The 17,712-nt window shown below is 46.7% G+C and overlaps 2 protein-coding genes across 2 annotated transcripts in view; one reads left to right on the top strand and one right to left on the bottom strand.

Moving 5' to 3' along the window:
• Positions 1 to 584: 584 nt before the first annotated feature.
• HPS6 (HPS6 biogenesis of lysosomal organelles complex 2 subunit 3) lies at positions 585 to 3,406 on the bottom strand. The gene has a single exon (XM_084904700.1). The coding sequence runs from the start codon at positions 3,296 to 3,298 to the stop codon at positions 875 to 877; it is 2,424 nt and encodes an 807-aa protein (XP_084760826.1). The 5' UTR covers positions 3,299 to 3,406; the 3' UTR covers positions 585 to 874.
• A 2,714-nt stretch (positions 3,407 to 6,120) lies between these two features.
• Positions 6,121 to 17,712, top strand: part of ARMH3 (armadillo like helical domain containing 3) — a 142,322-nt gene continuing 130,730 nt past the window's right edge. The window contains exons 1-3 of the mRNA XM_084903773.1: positions 6,121 to 6,315; positions 15,104 to 15,216; positions 17,547 to 17,603. Of these exons, the coding sequence (XP_084759899.1) occupies positions 15,115 to 15,216; positions 17,547 to 17,603 (159 nt within the window). The 5' untranslated portion in view covers positions 6,121 to 6,315; positions 15,104 to 15,114. The remainder of the gene's footprint in view (positions 6,316 to 15,103; positions 15,217 to 17,546; positions 17,604 to 17,712) is intronic.

The raw sequence follows: 17,712 nt of genomic DNA, 5'->3' as shown, positions 1-17,712 counted from the left end.
AATTCCCATCTTTTTTTTTTTTTTTTTTTTTTAATATATATATTTTCATTGATTTTTTACAGAGAGAAGAGAGAGGGATAGAGAGTTAGAAACATCGATGAGAGAGAAACATAGATCAGCTGCCTCTTGCACACCCCACACTGGGGATGTGCCCGCAACCAAGGTACATGCCCTTAACTGGAGTCAAACCTGGGACCTTTCAGTCCACAGGCCGACGTTCTATCCACTGAGCCAAAGCGGTCTTGCCGGAATTCCCATCTTATAACTTGGTTTGATAATTTGCTAAAATAACTCACAGAACTCTGGGAAATACAACTCAGGAAAAGCCAGAGGGAAGAGATGCAGAGAGGGCAGGCACAGGATGGATGTGTGTGCCTGTCATTTTCATGCCCTCTCTAGGTGTCACCCTCCCAGCACCTTCATGTAGTCATCAAGCTAAAAGCTCAAATTTCCTTGTTCGGCAGTTTTTATAGATAGAGCTCAATCTTTAACCCACTGCCTCCCCAGGAGATTGGAAATGGGGCTGAAAGTTCCAGTCCTCTCAACACTTGGCCTTTCTGGTAACCAGCCCCCTCAGAGACTGCGGGCCACACCCTCGTTAGCAGACAGGCAGGTGTGATATAAAGGAGCTCGATATGAACAATAAAAGATGTCCCTATCACTCAGGAAAGTCCAGGGGTTTTAGGAGAGCTCTGTACCAGAACAAAAACCTGAGGATGAAGACCAAACATATTTATTATACCACAATATTTAACACACACACATATGTATATATTTTTACATTGCTCCAGAAGTGAGAAGAGTATTGCACAAACTGGTCCCACCCTGGCCCTCTCCAACTCCTAGGCATCTTCTCTAGTCACAGAAAGGATTTTCAGCCTGTGTCAGTCACACAGAGGTCCTGTCCAGATGGTGCCCAGGCCCCTGGCCCTGGGTGGTCTGACGCCTGGAGGGTAGTCATAGGTCCCCGAGGTGGGGTAGGGGGCGGCGTGCCTGGGTCCCAGAGGATGTCCTCATACAGGCTTAGAGCTGGGCCTGAGGACTGTCTTTTAGCCCCAGTCTGCTCCAGCAGAGCTCGGAGCAAGCCCACCGTGAGAGGGGGTTCTGCTCCAGGCTCAGGGAATGGGCTAGGGGGCTCCGGCTCATCGGGGAGATGTGTGTGCAGTAGCAACAGGAGCTCAGCTGGAGCTAGGTCTGGTGGGCACAGGCGGCACAGGAGGGGGAGGTGGGCATCGAGCTGGCGGTGCCGAGCAAACTCGGCCAACAGCAGTTTGAAGATCTCGCTTCGAAGCAGGGGGCTGGAGGGGCCGAGGGCTAAGCCAGACTCTAGGGCCCGCTCCCACTGCCCCTTTTTCACCAGCTGCCCCACAGCCTGGAGCACAGCTTTGGGCCGCCCACTGCCCAAAAGCAACTCTAGCTCTAGTGCCTCAGGCCTGGCCCCCTCCTCACCTAGTACTGCCAGGGCTCGGCGATACAGGGGAAGCCCTGGGCTCCCGGCCCCCCAACCAGGCCCACCCTGCTGCTGTGCCAGCTCCACAAAGGGTGGCAACCATCGTGGCTCCAGCTGGCAGAGGCACTGGCACAACAGTTCGAAGAGGGGCAGTACCCCATTGGGGGGGTCCTTTCCAACTGCTGTACCCCCTAGGACCTTCTTCCACACATCAGGGGGAGCTTGGGACCTCAACCTGCCATTCCCATCCAGCTGGAGCTGCAGAGCCCTGAGGATGGCACCCCAGGCTGCTGTAGGAAGGGCTTGGAAAATGGTGTTGAGCTGGGCCAGCTGGTCTCCTATCAACTCAGTCCTTAGCAGCCGTGCCACTTCCTGCTCTGCCAGCTCGGTCCAGCCAGCCTCCTCCTCATCCCCGGCCACCAGCTGGGCTTTGAGCTGCTCTAAGCTCCGGTAATCGCGGAGCTCGGCCCTCAAGGTGGTCAGCAGGGTAGATGGGGACACGTGGCCCTGGAGGATGGAGGCCAGGGCCTGAGGTGCCCGGAAGACGTTGTTCTGTCTCAGTTCCTCCGGGGTGAGCTGGGCGCCCCGCAGGCTCCGCCGTTGGTAGTACTCGCAGGCTTCCTCAAACACCAGGTCTTCAGCCGAAGGCAGCTCAAGCGTCGGTGGGGCTTCCCATGCTACCTGAAACAGACCCAAGGCTGAAAGCAAACGAAGACCCCCTGCTCGGGGCTCCGTCTCTTCCTCACCTTTTGTGCCAGGCGCTAGGGGTTCAAGCAAATGGACTCGGTCTGTACTGAGGACCTTCCTCTCCAGCAGCTGCCCGCTGCCCATGTCCAGCAGTTCCAACGTGGAGCCCAGCACACAGGCTAGCGTGCCATGAAACGTTCCCAGGGCTGCAGACCCTGCGAGGCTTACAGGGGCCTCCTGCAAGGTGCCCACAGCCCGGGTGCCGCCGTGGGGCTGCACCAGGCTCACAGTGCCCCGGAAGTCAAGCCACAGCAGGCCCTGGGGAGTTGGGGCCCAGGTATGGACAGTCCATGGCTGCCTGGGGGACAGCAGCCCAGGAAGACCTCGGAGCAGGGTCCGGAAGTCCCACGTGTCCCCTCGTCCAGGATTCAGGCTCTTACTGTAGGAGAGGCGAAGGCTTGGGGCGGCCACCGTCACCTTTCCCTTCCCCGGGCTCCAGATGAGCAGAAGGTGGCTCACGCCGGGCAAGGTGGTGGCCGCGGGCACCAGGAAGAGGTCCTTGCGGGAGGCCAGCAGCCTGAAAGGGGGGCAGTGGTGCAGAAGGATGCGGGTGCGGCCCAGGCTGGTGCCGGCCTCCCCGCCGGGCTCCAGGGTCCGGACGCACACGCAGTGGCTGGAAGCAGCGGCGCGGGGCGGCGGTGCCCGGTCCTCGGCATCCGCCCGCCGCTCCTCGCACCACACCAGGCGGCCTCGGGGCGCCGCCACGGCCACCACGCGGGACCCGCCGCCGGGACACAGCTCGGTGCTCTGGAGCAGCCGCCAGCCAGGCCCCACGCCCGCGCCCCACACCTCTGCCAGCCCGCTCTCCCACACCAGCACCAGCGCGGGGCGCGCGGGCCACGGCAGGAAGAAGGCGTCCAGCGGGGACGGGTGGCCCGCCGGCCAGGCGCGCTCCAGCTCCTCGCCGGGCCCACGCACCGCGACCAGCAGCTGCGGGGCCGGCGCCCCCGGGGGGCGCAGCAGCAGCAGGTGGCGGCCGTCCGGGCTGCCGCGGACTCGGACCCGGACGGCGGGGTCCGCAGCCAGGAGCTCCCGGAGCCGGGCCGCGCCGCTGAAGCTGCTCAGGTCGGAGAGCAGGCGCAGGGTCGCCGCCCGCTTCATGGTGCCGGCTGCCCGGGGGCGAGGCCCCGCGCTGGGCCGCGGGTTCCTAGCCCGGGAGGTCGGCGGAGGCGCGGAGACTTCCGTCCCGGGCCGATGAGGTGGGCGGAGGCCCGGCCTCAGGGTCTCCGCGGCCCCGCCCCGCCCCGCCCCGGGCTCGCCCGGGGAGGAGTCACGGCAGCCGCGGGGAGGAGCTCCCGGAGCACCCCGGTGGCTGCCCGCTGACCTCGCAGTCCCTGGAGGCGCTTTCTCTGAGCTGGGATGTAGGAAGCCGCGAAGTGGCCAGAATCTGACTCAGGAGTTGGTATGCCAGTCCCGCTGAGCCCTGAACGGAAAGCATCCTTCTTCCCCAAGGCTTTCCTTCCCTCGAAGCCTCACCCTCTCACCCCAGCTTATTCACTCATTTATTCATGAAGTTTTATTGAGCACTTAACTCTGAGTAGACAGGCCTGAGCAAAAGAGAAGCCCTCATCCTCCTAGAGGTGACAATTTAATGGAAAATGATTATACTAGCTAATACTTCCATACAACAAGCCCCTTTTACAGATAAAGAAAATAAAAAGCACAGAGGGCCGAAACCGGTTTGGCTCAGTGGATAGAGCGTCGGCCTGCGGACTGAATGGTCCCAGGTTCGATTCTGGTCAAGGGCATGTACCTTGTTTGCGGGCACATCCCCAGTGGGGGGCGGGGAGGGCAAGAGGCAGCTGATCTATGTTTCTCTCTCATCGATGTTTCTAGCTTTCTATTCCTCTCCCTTCCTCTCTGTAAAAAATCAATAAAATATATTAAAAAAATAAATAAAAAGCACAGAGAGATTAAGTAAATTGACCAAGGTCACATAGCTATCAAACAGTAGAGGTAGAGGTGGGCTTTCAACCACAGGTAACCTGAGTCCAGAGTCAGTATACCAAAGCACTTTATCAACACTTCACCACTAAAACTAACAGCTTGCTAGAAAAAAAATAATTAAAACATGCATTAGAGGCACTGGCTCTATGTGTAATTTCTCCAACAACGTTAGAGGCACTGATTCTGTGTGTAATTTCTCCGCAACACCTACAAGTTGATATGCAGGGGCTCTTTCCACCTCCCTCCAAGTCTAGTCCCTCTTCACGAGTTCTGCTGCTCCCTCTGTTCCCCCACAAATTCCCAGAGAAAACTGCATCCATTTCTACTACATCAGGTTCATTCTCTCCACTTGCTCTCATCATAGAAACACTCCCATTTGTCCTGTCTTAGAAGTCACTCTTTCTTCCTTATTACCTTTAGCCCTATTGTTCCCTCTCCCTTTCCTCTCAGTCAAGTTTCTTGCAAAGATCCTCTAGCATTTGCTGCCTCCACGTTTTCTTTCATTCCTTTCTTAAACAACTACTTACCTGAAACCCCCTCCTGTGGTTTCCACAGCATCTTTTCCCTCTCAATTTCCTCTTTTCTATCGCCAGAATTTTGTTTGCTATTGGTTCATCTTCCTCCACCATTCTTTTTTATTTATTTATTTTTTAAAAGATATTTTTATTGATTTTTTACAGAGAGAGAGGGAGAGGGACAGAGAGATAGAAATATTGATGAGAGAGAAACACCGACCAGCCGCCTCCTGCACGCCCCCCCCCCCCCCCCCTGCGGATGTGCCCGCAACCAAGGTATATGCCCGGGACCCCTCAGTCCTTAGGCCCACACTCCATCCACTGAGCCAAACCAGTCAGGGCCCTTCACCATTCTTTAAATGTAGGTGTTTTAAATTCTATATTGACCCCATTTTTAACCTTCCTAGGTCATTCCTTCTCTTCTTGTGTGATTTGAACCATTACCACTAAGCCAAATGGCTCCAAAATATTTATATCTGCTCAGTTCCATAAATCATTGAAGTTACTGCCCAGCATATCTTTTTTGTAATCTCCACCCAAGGACAGGCTTAGAGAAAGAGAGAAAGAGAGAGAGAGAGAGAGAGAGAGAGAGAGAGAGAGAATATCCCACCAGGGATGGAACCCAGGTATGTGCCCTCGACTGGGAATTGAACATGCACAGGATGATTTTCGACCAATTGAGCCACTCCAGCTGGGCCCAGCATATCTTAAAATATATATATATATATATATATATATATATATATATATATATATATATATATATATGTGTGTGTGTGTGTGTGTATGTATATATATATATATATACATATATATATATACACACACACACATATATATATATATATATATATATATATATATATATATTGATTTCAGAGAGAAAGGGCAAGGGAGAAAGAGAAAAACATCAATGATGAGAGAGAATCATTGATCAGCTGCCTCCTGCAGGACCCACTTTGTTTTGTTGTTTCTTTGAAAAAAAAATTTTTTTTCCACTCTGGGGTTTGAGCCTGCAACTCTGACATGTGCTCTGTCTGACAGGGAATCGAACCATGACCTCCAGCTTCATAGGTCGATGTTCAACCAATGAGCCACACCTGCAAGGCCCAGTATATATTTTTTAATCTTCCATTTTGAGTATGCAAAAACAGACTCAGGTTACTTGCCAAGTTAACACAGCCTTACACGATGTTCTGCACGTAGTAGTCACACAATACATACTTGTTAGATGAATTTGTTTCCAATCCTTTCCAATCCTACAAAGTTGCCATAAATAGCTTGGAACATACATCTTTCCAAACTCTGCCAGTGTATAGTCATAGTCAGATCCTGCCATATTTAAAAACATTGCCTTTGCAACTTGCATCCTGCAGATCCTCACATAGATATTTCTTTTGTTAATTTTTTTCGCGGTGCATCTTGGGAGTTGTTGTCTGTGATGCTTGCTGGGAGTCGTGGTCTGAGCCTGCCTCAGGGTGTGGACGCAGCTCTCAGGCGGCGGGCTTTAGGACCCAGCGGGGCGCTGTGGGCCTGGGGAAGGGTCGGGGAGGTCCGGAGCGCCGCCGTGAGCCCGGAGCAGCGGCGGCGTCGGTGGCTTCGGGAGCGAGCGCGCCCGGGAGCGGCGCGGGTGGAGGAGGAGGAGTCGGGGGCTCGGTAAGAGGCGCGGGCCCGGGCCGGGCTCCGAACCTGGCCAGCCCCCGCGGGTCCTGCAGTGACTAGGCCTCGGCCCTGTGGCGGCGCCGGGGGCGGGGCCTGTGCTCGCCGAGGGGACGCCGGGGGTGGCGGCGGGCGGGGGAGCGGGGAGAGAGAGGGAGGGAGGGCAGATGCTGAGGCTGCGTGGGGCGAGGAGGCTGGGCCCGGGGCGGTGGAGCGGAGCCCACAGCGCCTCGGTTCACCAGCCCCGGGGGCCCCCCTCGGAACATCCGGTCCGGTGCCTGTCAAGTCCCTCCTGCTCCCTGTTGGGCCCTCCTGACAACCGACCTTTGACCCCAACCCGGGGCGGACCCTGACCCCCAAGGCAGCCTCCCCTCCGCAGGTTGTCCCCGCTCCTGGGTGGCCTTCAGCCCAGCCTGGCCTTGGGGTGCGGGCTTAGGGCAAGACCTTGGAGGAGGATCAGGGAAGGGCCGGCCTCACCCTGGTCCTCAGCCTCAGGTGTCCCGGAAGGGCCCCTCCTGTCGCTCCTTTTAGTCCCTGACCCACGGTCTGGAGCCCACTCTTCACTTCGAATCAATGAAGCCGCCGTGCGTTCTCTGGGTTCCTTAGTGTGAGGCTGGGACACGAACCTGTTCCCAGACAAGTGTGGGGAAGAAGCTAGCTCCCTGAGGAAGGAGAGCTGTCAGAGGTGGGGAGTGCTGCCTCTGCAGAGTGGGGAGTAGAATTTGAGCCGGGCCGAATAAATGTTTCTTGATTATAAGACCCTCCCCCAGTTACTCCTCTACAGAAAAAGTTTTGAGCTGAGGCAGAGCTGTTTCTTTGCTAACCTGAGCACTCAGTGACTTGTAAACCAAGACAAATAAGGTTTATATACCTGCCTTGAATTTAGCATAAATTAGCTGGGATTATTTGGGTGTGCCTTCAGTTGGATTTGTGTGCACTGCGTACTGTGTAAAGTCTTTTAAGATAATCTGTCTAGGGACAGGTGGATCCTTCTTGTTAGGATTGTAAAGGGGGAATTACCATTCTTTTAATGAATAGGGGAGCTTTTCTCTGGAAGTTTAGGCATTCATTCATTCCACCTGTTCAACATTTGTATAATTTAAAAAAAGCACCTTGAAAACTCAAAAGAAATTATTATAAAACTTGAAATTTTCATAGAATCAAATTTAAGAATTCATTTGGGAAATATTTGGGGGAAATGGCCAAATAAATTGATTCAGGATATATGGAGGTGAACTGTTTATTCAACATACATTTATTGAGCACTTGCTATGTAACAGGCACTGGGTTAGAAATATGAGCATTGCCCTGGCCCGGTAGAGCACATACAAGGATCAGCCAATGAATGCATAAATAAGTAGAACAGCAAGTTGATGTTTCTCTCTGTCTGTTTCTCTCCCTCTTTCTAAAATCAATAATAGTAAAAAAAGGAAATAAGAGTATCTTTTCTAAAGGACACCAGAAAGACATATTCCTATGAAAATTGTGCTGTGTGTTACATATCATTATAAAGGAATTTCTACAGTGTGAAGGGACTCCTGCCATTGCCTGGGAGAGTCAGGGAAACCTTCACAAGAAGGAGATACTTTAGTTGGGTGATGAAGAACGAGTAGGAGCTTGCACAAGTAAGGAAAGGTATTCCAGTTGGAGAGAACAGTATGAACACAGAAATGGTGCAAGTGTGAGGAAAAAAAAAATAATGTGATGTTTAAAAGTCAGAAATTTGTCCCAATCAGGATAGGTGGCAGGGAAGTTGTCAGGAGGTGCTTTTTATGTTATGGAAAGACAGAAGTGCAGATTAATGAGAAATGAGTCAGTGAGACCAATTTGCTTTGTTGCAGTTAAGTGAGAGTCTGGAAAAAAGTGTGGTAGTGGACATGAAGAGTGGATTTTAGAAGTAATTTGAAGGTAGATGCAACAGGACTTGGTGACTGGAGAGAGTGGGCTAAGGTTTCTAATTTGAGAGATTGGGTGAATGGGAATTCCACTGGCCAGGATATGCACTGGGAAAAGTAGAACAAATTTTTAAAGAGTCGGAATGTATGGAAAGAAGTACAGAGGAGATAGTCTGGTGTGCTGAGGTCACATTGCCTGTGGGATGTGTCTATGGAGATATTAGTAGGCAGCTGGAAGTGAGGAGGTTCAGTGAGTTTAATACATTGGCAATGGTAAGTGAGGGCATATCTGGAAGAAAAAAAAAATCCCGGGGAAAATCTTTACTTTGTTTGTTTATAAAGAAGTATCAGAATATGTACTTCTTCCATTTAATTGTGAGCTTCTCAAGGCAGGGACCAGAACAGTAATTTTAGGTCCCCTTTTTGTGGTATACTATGGTTGAGTTATTATAAGGTTAGTTATTAAGTTAGCAGGAAATCAATTTGCTTTGTAAGGTTGCCGTCACCTTTTTGGGCTTTCTTAGAGAAGATTCTGGGAATCTCTTATAATTTTCATTTTATACTTAGGTGGTTTTCATGAGGCTTGTATGGTTCAGTAGGAAAGGAAATGAAGAACATATGAGTGACTGACGTTGTGCTGCTTGAGGAAGCTCAGGGTTTGAGCAGGAGATAGACAGTGTTAATTTACAAGAGGCTCCTGCTCATTGAAGAGAGAACCATACAATGAATTTTCATTCTGGGAGATGTCAGAGGAATGTGATTTTCAATCAATGTTTTCTGCAATCTTGTCAATTTGGAGTTGGTTTCTCCTTCTGAAGGTACAAATGCATTCTTTCTTGTGTAAAATAATTTGAAAGGGAACCTGAGATCGTCATGTTTATTTAAACCTCTTCAACTGTATTATTAGTTTGTGAAGATAGGCAGATTTGGTCAATTCTGATGAGATTGGATTGAATTCTGTGAAGCTAGTTCACTATTCGTAGGTACAGATAGCGGTTGATACCTAGAGTGGAGATTGGGAAATTCCTGGTTTTGCCACTTGCTGCTTCGTCCTGGGAAAATCCCGGAATTACTTCCACTTTCAAGTGTAGGCACCACATTCACTCTGAGGTGAGCATTGCCCAGAGCATGCACAAGGTATGGATGCTGCCCCATAGTGGCTCGTGCACCTCCTGAATCAGGCTGCTTCTGTCCTCGTATCTAGAAAGTAGGGAAGATGCTTGTCAGACAAGGTCCTGAGTTGACTAAGGCTTTTCTTGGATAAAGTGAGAATGTTGATATTATGGATATCAGTATGGAGTCTCCATAGAACTTTAAGTGAATCTGGATTTTGAATGTTCTACCAGTCAACACCCGAGTTTTTGCATTCATAGGGTATTCTGATAGGGAGAAGGGCTACCCGAGAGAAGTATTTAGTGACTTTACCTACTTATTAGCTGTGCGACTTTGGGCAAAGTAGAATCCTCATTGTAAAAATATGCTAATAGTAGCTATTTCATCTGGTTATTGTAAGGATTAAATATAGTATATTTAAAGCACTTAGAACATTGCCAAGTGTGTAGTAGTATTCAGTCGTGTTATTATATATCACCCTGAGTGGGAGGCAGAGCTTTGAAAGATTTGGAGGAATAAGTGAATTCCATCCCTTGGAATTAAAAAAGGAAATGTAAAATAAGGGGGTGGTGACCTGCCCTGGAACTCTCCATGAAAGGAGGGAAGGATCGAGGTGGGTTCAAGAATGCAGGCCTTTGCCGACACAGGTTTGGCTCAGTGGATAGAGCATCGTCTGCGGACTGAGGGGTCCCAGGTTCGATTCCGGTCAAGGGCACGTGCATTGGTTGTGGACACATCCCTGGTGAGGGGTGTGCAGGAGGCAGCTGGTTGATATATCTCTCTCATCAATGTTTCTGACTCTCTATCCCTCTCCCTTCCTCTCTGTGAAAAATCAATAAAAATATATATATAAAAAAAGAGAGAAAAAAAAAAAAGAATGCAGGCCTTACACCATTTGGAAAATATAAAAGATTTAGAGTGACTAGCACTAAAAATTCATTAAAATGGAAAGGAGTTGTATGCTTGTTTTAGAGCCAGTCAGGGAGGTGGAATTGGAAGAACATGTTTTTCTCACATCAATATTTCTCTCTGTCTCTCCCTCTCTTTCTGAAAACCAATAGAAAAATATCTTCAGGTGAGGATTAAAAAAAAAAAAAAAAAAAAAAAAGCTATGACAAGGAACCACGAGGAATAGTAGCAACACAGTACAGTGCCCATGCCTATATCTGGAAAGTTAAGTAAATACAGATTCAGACAAGGGTAAATTTAGAGGGCCAACTGGACTATGTGGGCCAGCAAGTGAGCTAAATCCTTGGGGCTTTCAGAAATGAGGATGACTGGTGTGAGTGGCTCAGTTGGTTGAGCGTTATCCCATACACTGAAAGGTTGCTGGTTTGATTCCTGATCAGGGCACATACCTGGGTTTTGGGCTTGATCCCCAGTCAGGGAGCGTATAGAAGGCAACGGATCAATTTTTATGTCTCACATTGATGTTTCTCTGTCTCTACCCCCCTTCCCTTCCTCCTTTTCTCTAAGCATGTCCTAGGGTGAGGATTAAAAAAAAAAAGAAAAAGAATAAAAAGAAATGAAGAGGCATATTAGGAACTAGTTTGAAAAATGAAGGTTGAGATTTGGAGGAATACCCTGCATTCTCTTCAATGCTTACACTGCTGGTATTACCTCCAGGGAGTATGGTATACCTTGCAAAAAATTTAGGGAACCGATAACTCTGTTTCTCCCTCACCCTTCCACTCTCTCTAAAAAAAAAAGTCAATGGAAAAATATTTTCAGATGAGGATTAACAACAACAATAACAACAAAAAAGAATTATGTGGCTGGATTGCTTAAATATACAGTTCTTAAGAAGTTGTATGGCCCGGCCAGCATGGTTCAGTGGTTGAGCATCAACCTATAAACCAGGAGGTCACAGTTCAATTCTCCTAACTGCCAGGGCACATGCCTGGGTTGTGGGCTTGATCTCCAGTGTGGGAAGTGCAGGAGGCAGCTGATTAATGATTCTTTCTCATCATTGATGTTTCTATCTCTCCCTCTCCCTTACTCTCTGAAATAAATTAAAAAAAAACACACAAATATATATTTATATATATATGAACTCGTATGACTTGGAACTTTCAGATAAAAGTTGTACTACAGGTCATGGGACCGGCAGTCCCTGAGGTTTAGGAATAAAAGACTTATTTATTTACTATTGAGTTGAGGGGATTTGAAGCCATTCCTTTTTGGTGGTAAATGAAATTAGTATTGAAAAGTTGCCTGATTCTCTTTTATATTTTGCCTTGTATGTCTTATTTCTGAGAAGCTGTATTAAGCCTAAGATGACATTTCTGTGGGATTACTATGGCTTTGCTGTGTATTTGCGTCTTCACCACAAGGATATAAAAACCAGGATCAACAAAGGTCATAGTCATAGAATGCTTCTTTCCCTTCCTTTTGGTGCTTTTACTCTATTTATTTCTCTATTTATTGCCTTGTACTATGCATTATTATGTGTCTGTCTCTGCCAATAGATAGTGAGCTCCCAGAGCATCAGGTAAGAAGTTTGCTTTTTGTAACCCTGTAGGGCCTAAGCTAGTGCTTTATAATATGTAGGTGTTCCTTATGTGTTTATAGTATTTAAGTGATGTGGAGAGAATCATTAGATGATATGTCTAGTCCAGTGGTTGGCAAACTCATTAGTCAACAGAGCCAAATATCAACAGTACAATGATTGAAATTTCTTTTGAGAGCCCAATTTTTTAAAAAAAATATATTTTATTGATTTTTTACAGAGAGGAAGGGAGAGAGATAGAGAGCCAGAAACGTTGATGAGAGAGAAACATCGACCAGTCGCCTTCTGCACATGCCGGGGATGTGCCCGCAACCAATGTACATGCCCCTGACCGGAATGGAATCCGGGACCCTTCAGTCCGCAGACCTACACTCCACCACTGAGCCAAACCTGCTTCGGCTGAGAGCCCAATTTTTTAAACTTAAACTTTTTCTAACGCCACTCCCACCACTTCTTCAAAATAGACTCGCCCAGGCCGTGGTATTTCATCGAAGAGCCACACTTAAGGGCCAAAGAGCCGCATGTGGCTCTAGAGCTGCAGTTTGCCGACCACGGGTCTAGTCCGATCCTTTGTTTTATTTGTAAGGAAACTGAGGAGTTAAGACTTAATTACTCTGTCATCTAGTTGGTATTCTAGTTTTGGTTCTATTGGTTGGTTTTTCCATTCTGCCTTGATGCTCCTCAGCAGGTGCTGATTCTCTCTACAACAGAGGAGGGTTGTGAAAGAGGAAAAAATGCACTGAGAGGATGTAAATAGATTATAATCACATTGATGTGCTGCAATTGACTGCTCTACCAGTCAAATATTTTACTTTCAAATTTAGGAGTACAGGCTTAATTTCTGAGATACCCTCTACCCTAAAAACCTTCTGTAAGAGTTCTAATTTCTCCCAGTCTGCCACCCTAGATATACCTTTGCTGTGTTTCATGGTTAGAAATGCTGGAGGAGGTCACATTTTCGACAGCTTGGGTGGTAAATTCCAGTTGCTTGTGATGATGACAGAGAGTAATGAGTTGAAGCTCTTGGTTGAATGTCCCCCCCCTGCTCCAAATTGAAGGAGAGTGATGAAAATAATTTAATTTCTTAGGGAATTTGGTACTTTAGATTGGAATTGTTTTTCCCTCTTCTCCTATCCCCATTCGCTTATTAGAAAGTATTGATTCTGAAATAGAGAAAGTGAGTTTATTAGATTTGAGGTAGACATTGATTAGCTGGAACCTAATTATAAATCCTCAGAGGGGTATGTTTGTAAACATGTGCTTTTCACATCCAGGAACTCATGGTTCCCACTATTTCTGCTAATCAACTGGTTGAAGTTGAGTACATGAAAGATCTATACCCACTAAGTTTAGAATTGCATTGCTTTTGATTTATTTTAATAGGATCCTCTTGATTTCCAATTTGTTTTCTCCCCTATAAGGATATCTTCCTCTTGACAACCTATTTAAGAGACACAGGAATGTTTTGAACAGAGGCTGTATTTCATGTTTTAAGGCAAAGCCATGATCAATATAGCATAAATTGCCCACAAGAATCTTTTCTTTGTTATTTTCCCCTTCAATTTTCTCTGCACCATAATGGAATTTGAGGGCTTAGTGAGGCCTCAATAAAGAGAGGTCTTACTAACATTTTAGGTCAGATCTATTATTTTTCAGCTGCACTCCCCCTTCAGATTCAGTCAGTGATGAGCATACTATGAGCCATGGGACTATAGAAAAAGTATAGGATGCATTCCCTTTGCTAAATAATACCTAGTTGGAGAAATTGTCTGTGCTTTATGCATTTTGTGTTCAGAGGTGAATCTCCTTTTTGTCTGTATATATTAGAGAAAAACAATGTCTGAGATAAAATCTTTTATGCTATTTGATGCATCTGTCCCTTAAACCTTTTATTTTGATTTGAAAGGTACTGCATATTTCTCAAAAGTCATTGAACAAAATTAATTTTGTTCTGCTTTTGGTTAGTCTGGAAGTAAAAATCAGGCTCCTCACTACCCTCCATACCTGCCATTGGTTAAGATTAAGTTTCACAACTAACGCCTAGTATTTAGGAGAGAGAGAGACAAATGAATAAATTTGGTTTCTTTCAAATAGGAAGAATCTGGGAAGTGAGGGAATATGTGTAAATCCACAGTGAAGACCTGTTGGATTTTAAGTTCACTTAAAAAATTGGGAATTCCTTTTTGAAAATAACATGTATGTGATTAAAAAAAAATATTGGGAATTCCAACCCTTGCTGGGTGATTCAGTTGGAGTGTTGTTCGGTAACCAAAGGTTGAGGGTTCGATTCCTTGTCAGAGCATATATCTAGGGTGCAGAATTGATCCCTGGTCAGGGCACATAAGGGAGGCAACCAATTGATGTTTTTCACGTCGATGTGTCTCTTTCTCCCTTTCTCCCTTTCTCCCTCTTTTCCTCCTTCCTCTCTCTAAAATCAATAAACATATCCTCGGGCCCTGGCTGATTTGGCTCAGTGAATAGAGAGTCAGCCTACAGACTGAAGGGTCCAGGGTTCAATTCAGATCAGGGGCACATGTTTGGGTTGCAGGCTTGACCCCCAGGGGTGGGTATGTAGGAGGCAGTTGCTCATTGATTCCCTCTCATCTTTGATGTTTCTACCTCTCTCTCCCTGTCCCTTCCTCTCTGTAAAAAAATCAATAAAATATATTTTTAAAAATTCAGTTATTTTGAAATCAAGTTTAATTTTTAGCCTTTAACTGATATTTTCTACCTTAGGTCTCTTTCCAGAGGAATTTCTGAAGACAGTCAAGTGCATTGTGATTTATGAGGCAGTGAAAGCCAAGTGCTTTGCAGTGACGAGAACCTACTTACTCTGGGGAAAATCAATGGAGCATATCAGTCTGCAGCACACTTCCTGTCTTAATGGTCCTAAGCTCGATCAATACTTGAAATTTAACTTCACCATCAGTCTGGGGCAGTGTGTACTTTGCAGCCTTCCTTCCATCAACCTCAAATATATGGCGAGACCTATTACAGATGGAGCTCGTTACACTTTCCTGCTTGGTTTTGGATCTGCTTTCAGCCTTGTCCATTGGCATGCTTTAAGGATGTAAAATATGTTGTGCTATAATTTAAATCTTGAAATTACCTGGTCAGGAGAGAGGGTGTTGGACAGATGTGCAAGACCTATAGCGTGGTTGTTGATCATTTCTTCTTCCTAAAAAATTTCCCATTAAGAGGTGTTTCAATAGAATCTCCAGAATCTGGGAGAGCAGTTCTAGCTCTGTCTCTGGTTTTCTTTTCACAGATTCTCTAACCATGGCACAGGTAGAGAAAAGAGGGGGTTTGCTTCGGAAGTCTTCAGCCTCCAAAAAGCCACTGAAGGAAAAAGTGGTGCTGATGTATGATGAGATCTTCATGGTAAGACCTGAATCCATCTCCTTTATGATCCATGTTAGAATTCATTGTATTAAGACATTAGTTCTTGGTAGTAATTTTAAAAGGTCAACTTAAGGAAAGGTGGTAGCAGGCAATTGGCCTACAGGTTTTTGTCATTATCTTTCCTGTAAAGTGGCAGTAAGGGTTATCTTTTTTCTTATTTCACTCATTAACTGGAATCCTCTGTCTAGAAGAGTCATCGCCAACTGGTGGTCCGTGGACCACTGGTGGTCTGTGAGGTCCGGAAGGTTGGCGGCCACTGGTCTAGAATTTCTGTTTGAAAATTATTGCTGAGAAAATTTGGATCTTAGCACTATAATTTTTGCTAACCTTTTGGACCAATTTAACTGAGGAAAGAGCATGTTAAAAACTCTGTACAAAGGACTAAATACATATGTGAGGGCAAGTAGAAGCAATCAACACAAGATATTGTAAAAACCATGACAGTATTACTGAGATGATTTGGATTCTGGCTCCTGCTCTTTTATAAGTCACTTAACTTTGTTGACCCTCTTTCCCCAAAAGAGATAATGATTATCTACCATTCTTGGTTCACTGGGTCATTATATTTCATACTAGAGGCCTGGTGCACAAATTTGTGCATGGGTGGGGTTCCTTGGGGTGGCCTGTGGGGTGGCCTGGTATTGCCCCCTCACTTGCGTCACCATCCTGCCTGTGGGGCGATTGCTTGGGGCCATCTCTGCCCCTCACCCCCACCCCCACCCCCACTCTCTCAGTGCTTGGGAGCCAGGCATAGTCTATGCTCCCTGCTGCCATCTGCGTGGTGATTGGCAGAGTGATTGGGCCCCTGCCTTGGCCTGGCACTGCCTGCTCACCTGCTGCACCATCCCACAGCAGTCCTGCTCTCGTTGAGGCCCATCGGGGCCAGCAGTGCCTGCACTGCCACCTGCTGCTAGCACCACATCACTGATGCCTGCCATGTTTTGCCCACCCCTGGTGATCAGTGCATGTCATAGTGAGCAGTCGAACTCCTGATTAAACTCCTGGTCGAGGGGACAATTTGCATATTAGGCTTTTATTAATTAGGACTAGAGGCCCAATGCAGGAAATTTGTGCAAGGGGCTTGGCCCCCAGCCATGGTGGCTTGCCTTGGTCCTTTCAGCCCCAACTTTGTCTGGAAGGTCGTCAGGAAGGACGTTTGGCTGTCCAGTCTAATTAGTGTATTACACTTTTATTATTATAGATATGTGAATGGGTTTTGAAAACAGCTTGATACAAATTCATTGGGGACATATAATTTGACTAATTTATTTGGATGATTAAGTGCCCTTCCTTTTTTAACAATTTTTTGTTTATTGATTTCAGAGAGGAAGGGAGAGGGAGAGATAGAAACATCAGTGATAAGAGGGAATCATTGATTGGCTGCCTATTTCATGCCCCCTACTGGGGATTGAGCCTGCAACCTGGGAATGTGTCCTGTTTGGGAATTGAATTGTGGCCACCTGGTTCATAAGTTGATGCTCAACCACTGAGCCAAACTGACTAGGGCTAGGTGCACTTCTTCTTTTTCTTTCTTTCTTTCTTTCTTTTTTTTTTTAATATATATTTTATTGATTTTTTTACAGAGAGGAAGGGAGAGGGATAGAGTTAGAAACATTGATGAGAGAGAAACATTGATCAGCTGCCTCCTGCTCACCTATTACTGGGGATGTGCCCGCAACCAAGGTACATGCCCTTGACCGAAATCAAACCTGGGACCTTTCAGTTTGCAGGCTGACGCTCTATCCACTGAGCCAAACCGGTCAGGGCTAGGTGCACTTCCTTTTTTTTTTTTTTTTTTTTAAGTATATTTTATTGATTTTTTACAGAGAGGAAGGGAGAGAGATAGCTAGAAATGTTGATGAGAGAGAAACATCGACCAGCTGCCTCTTGCACACCCCCTACCGGGGATGTGCCCGCAACCAATATACATGCCCTTGACCGGAATCGAACCTGGGACCTTTCAGTCCGCAGACCGACCCTCTACTACTGAGCCAAACCGGTTTCAGCTAGGTGCACTTCTTGTTAGAAGAGAAAGATTTGAAGAAGATTCTTTGAGCCATTTTTTAACTTTTGGTTCAGAGAATAAATATATATGCAAAATGCTTTTCATTTGGGGGTTGGGGGGACCCAAAACTGTTGTTCCCCATTACAATAATTTGTACTGACCAAGTAAAACATTTATTTTGAAAAGTAATTTTCAAAGTTAATTTTGTAAGGTAATGTTGATTATGTGTAGTGACGCTTTCAAATGTATTCTTAGTGATTTGATGTTTAGCTGCAGATATTGAACCTACTTATCTTAATTTCAGACAGAGGACCCCAGTAAGTGCAGCCCTCGATTTTGGGAGGAGCTCTTCCTCATGAAGGTAAGACTTGGTGGCACCTGTGGGTTTGCCTGGTAACCGCGATTGCCTTCTCATGTGCTCTAGGTGCTGTACTAAAAGTGAACTCAGGTTCTTATCGTTTCCTTGGCAG

Source organism: Pipistrellus hanaki, assembly GCF_964339955.1.
Source record: "Pipistrellus hanaki genome assembly, chromosome: 14".
NCBI classification, from domain to species: domain Eukaryota; kingdom Metazoa; phylum Chordata; class Mammalia; order Chiroptera; family Vespertilionidae; genus Pipistrellus; species Pipistrellus hanaki.
The sequence above is the reverse complement of the archived record's forward strand: the minus strand, read 5'-3'. Positions and strand labels throughout refer to the sequence as shown.

Excerpts from the sequence above, each read along its gene's own strand:
- HPS6 (XM_084904700.1), bottom strand. The coding sequence starts at position 3,298 with ATGAAGCGGGCGGCGACCCTGCGCCTGCTCTCCGACCTGAGCAGCTTC.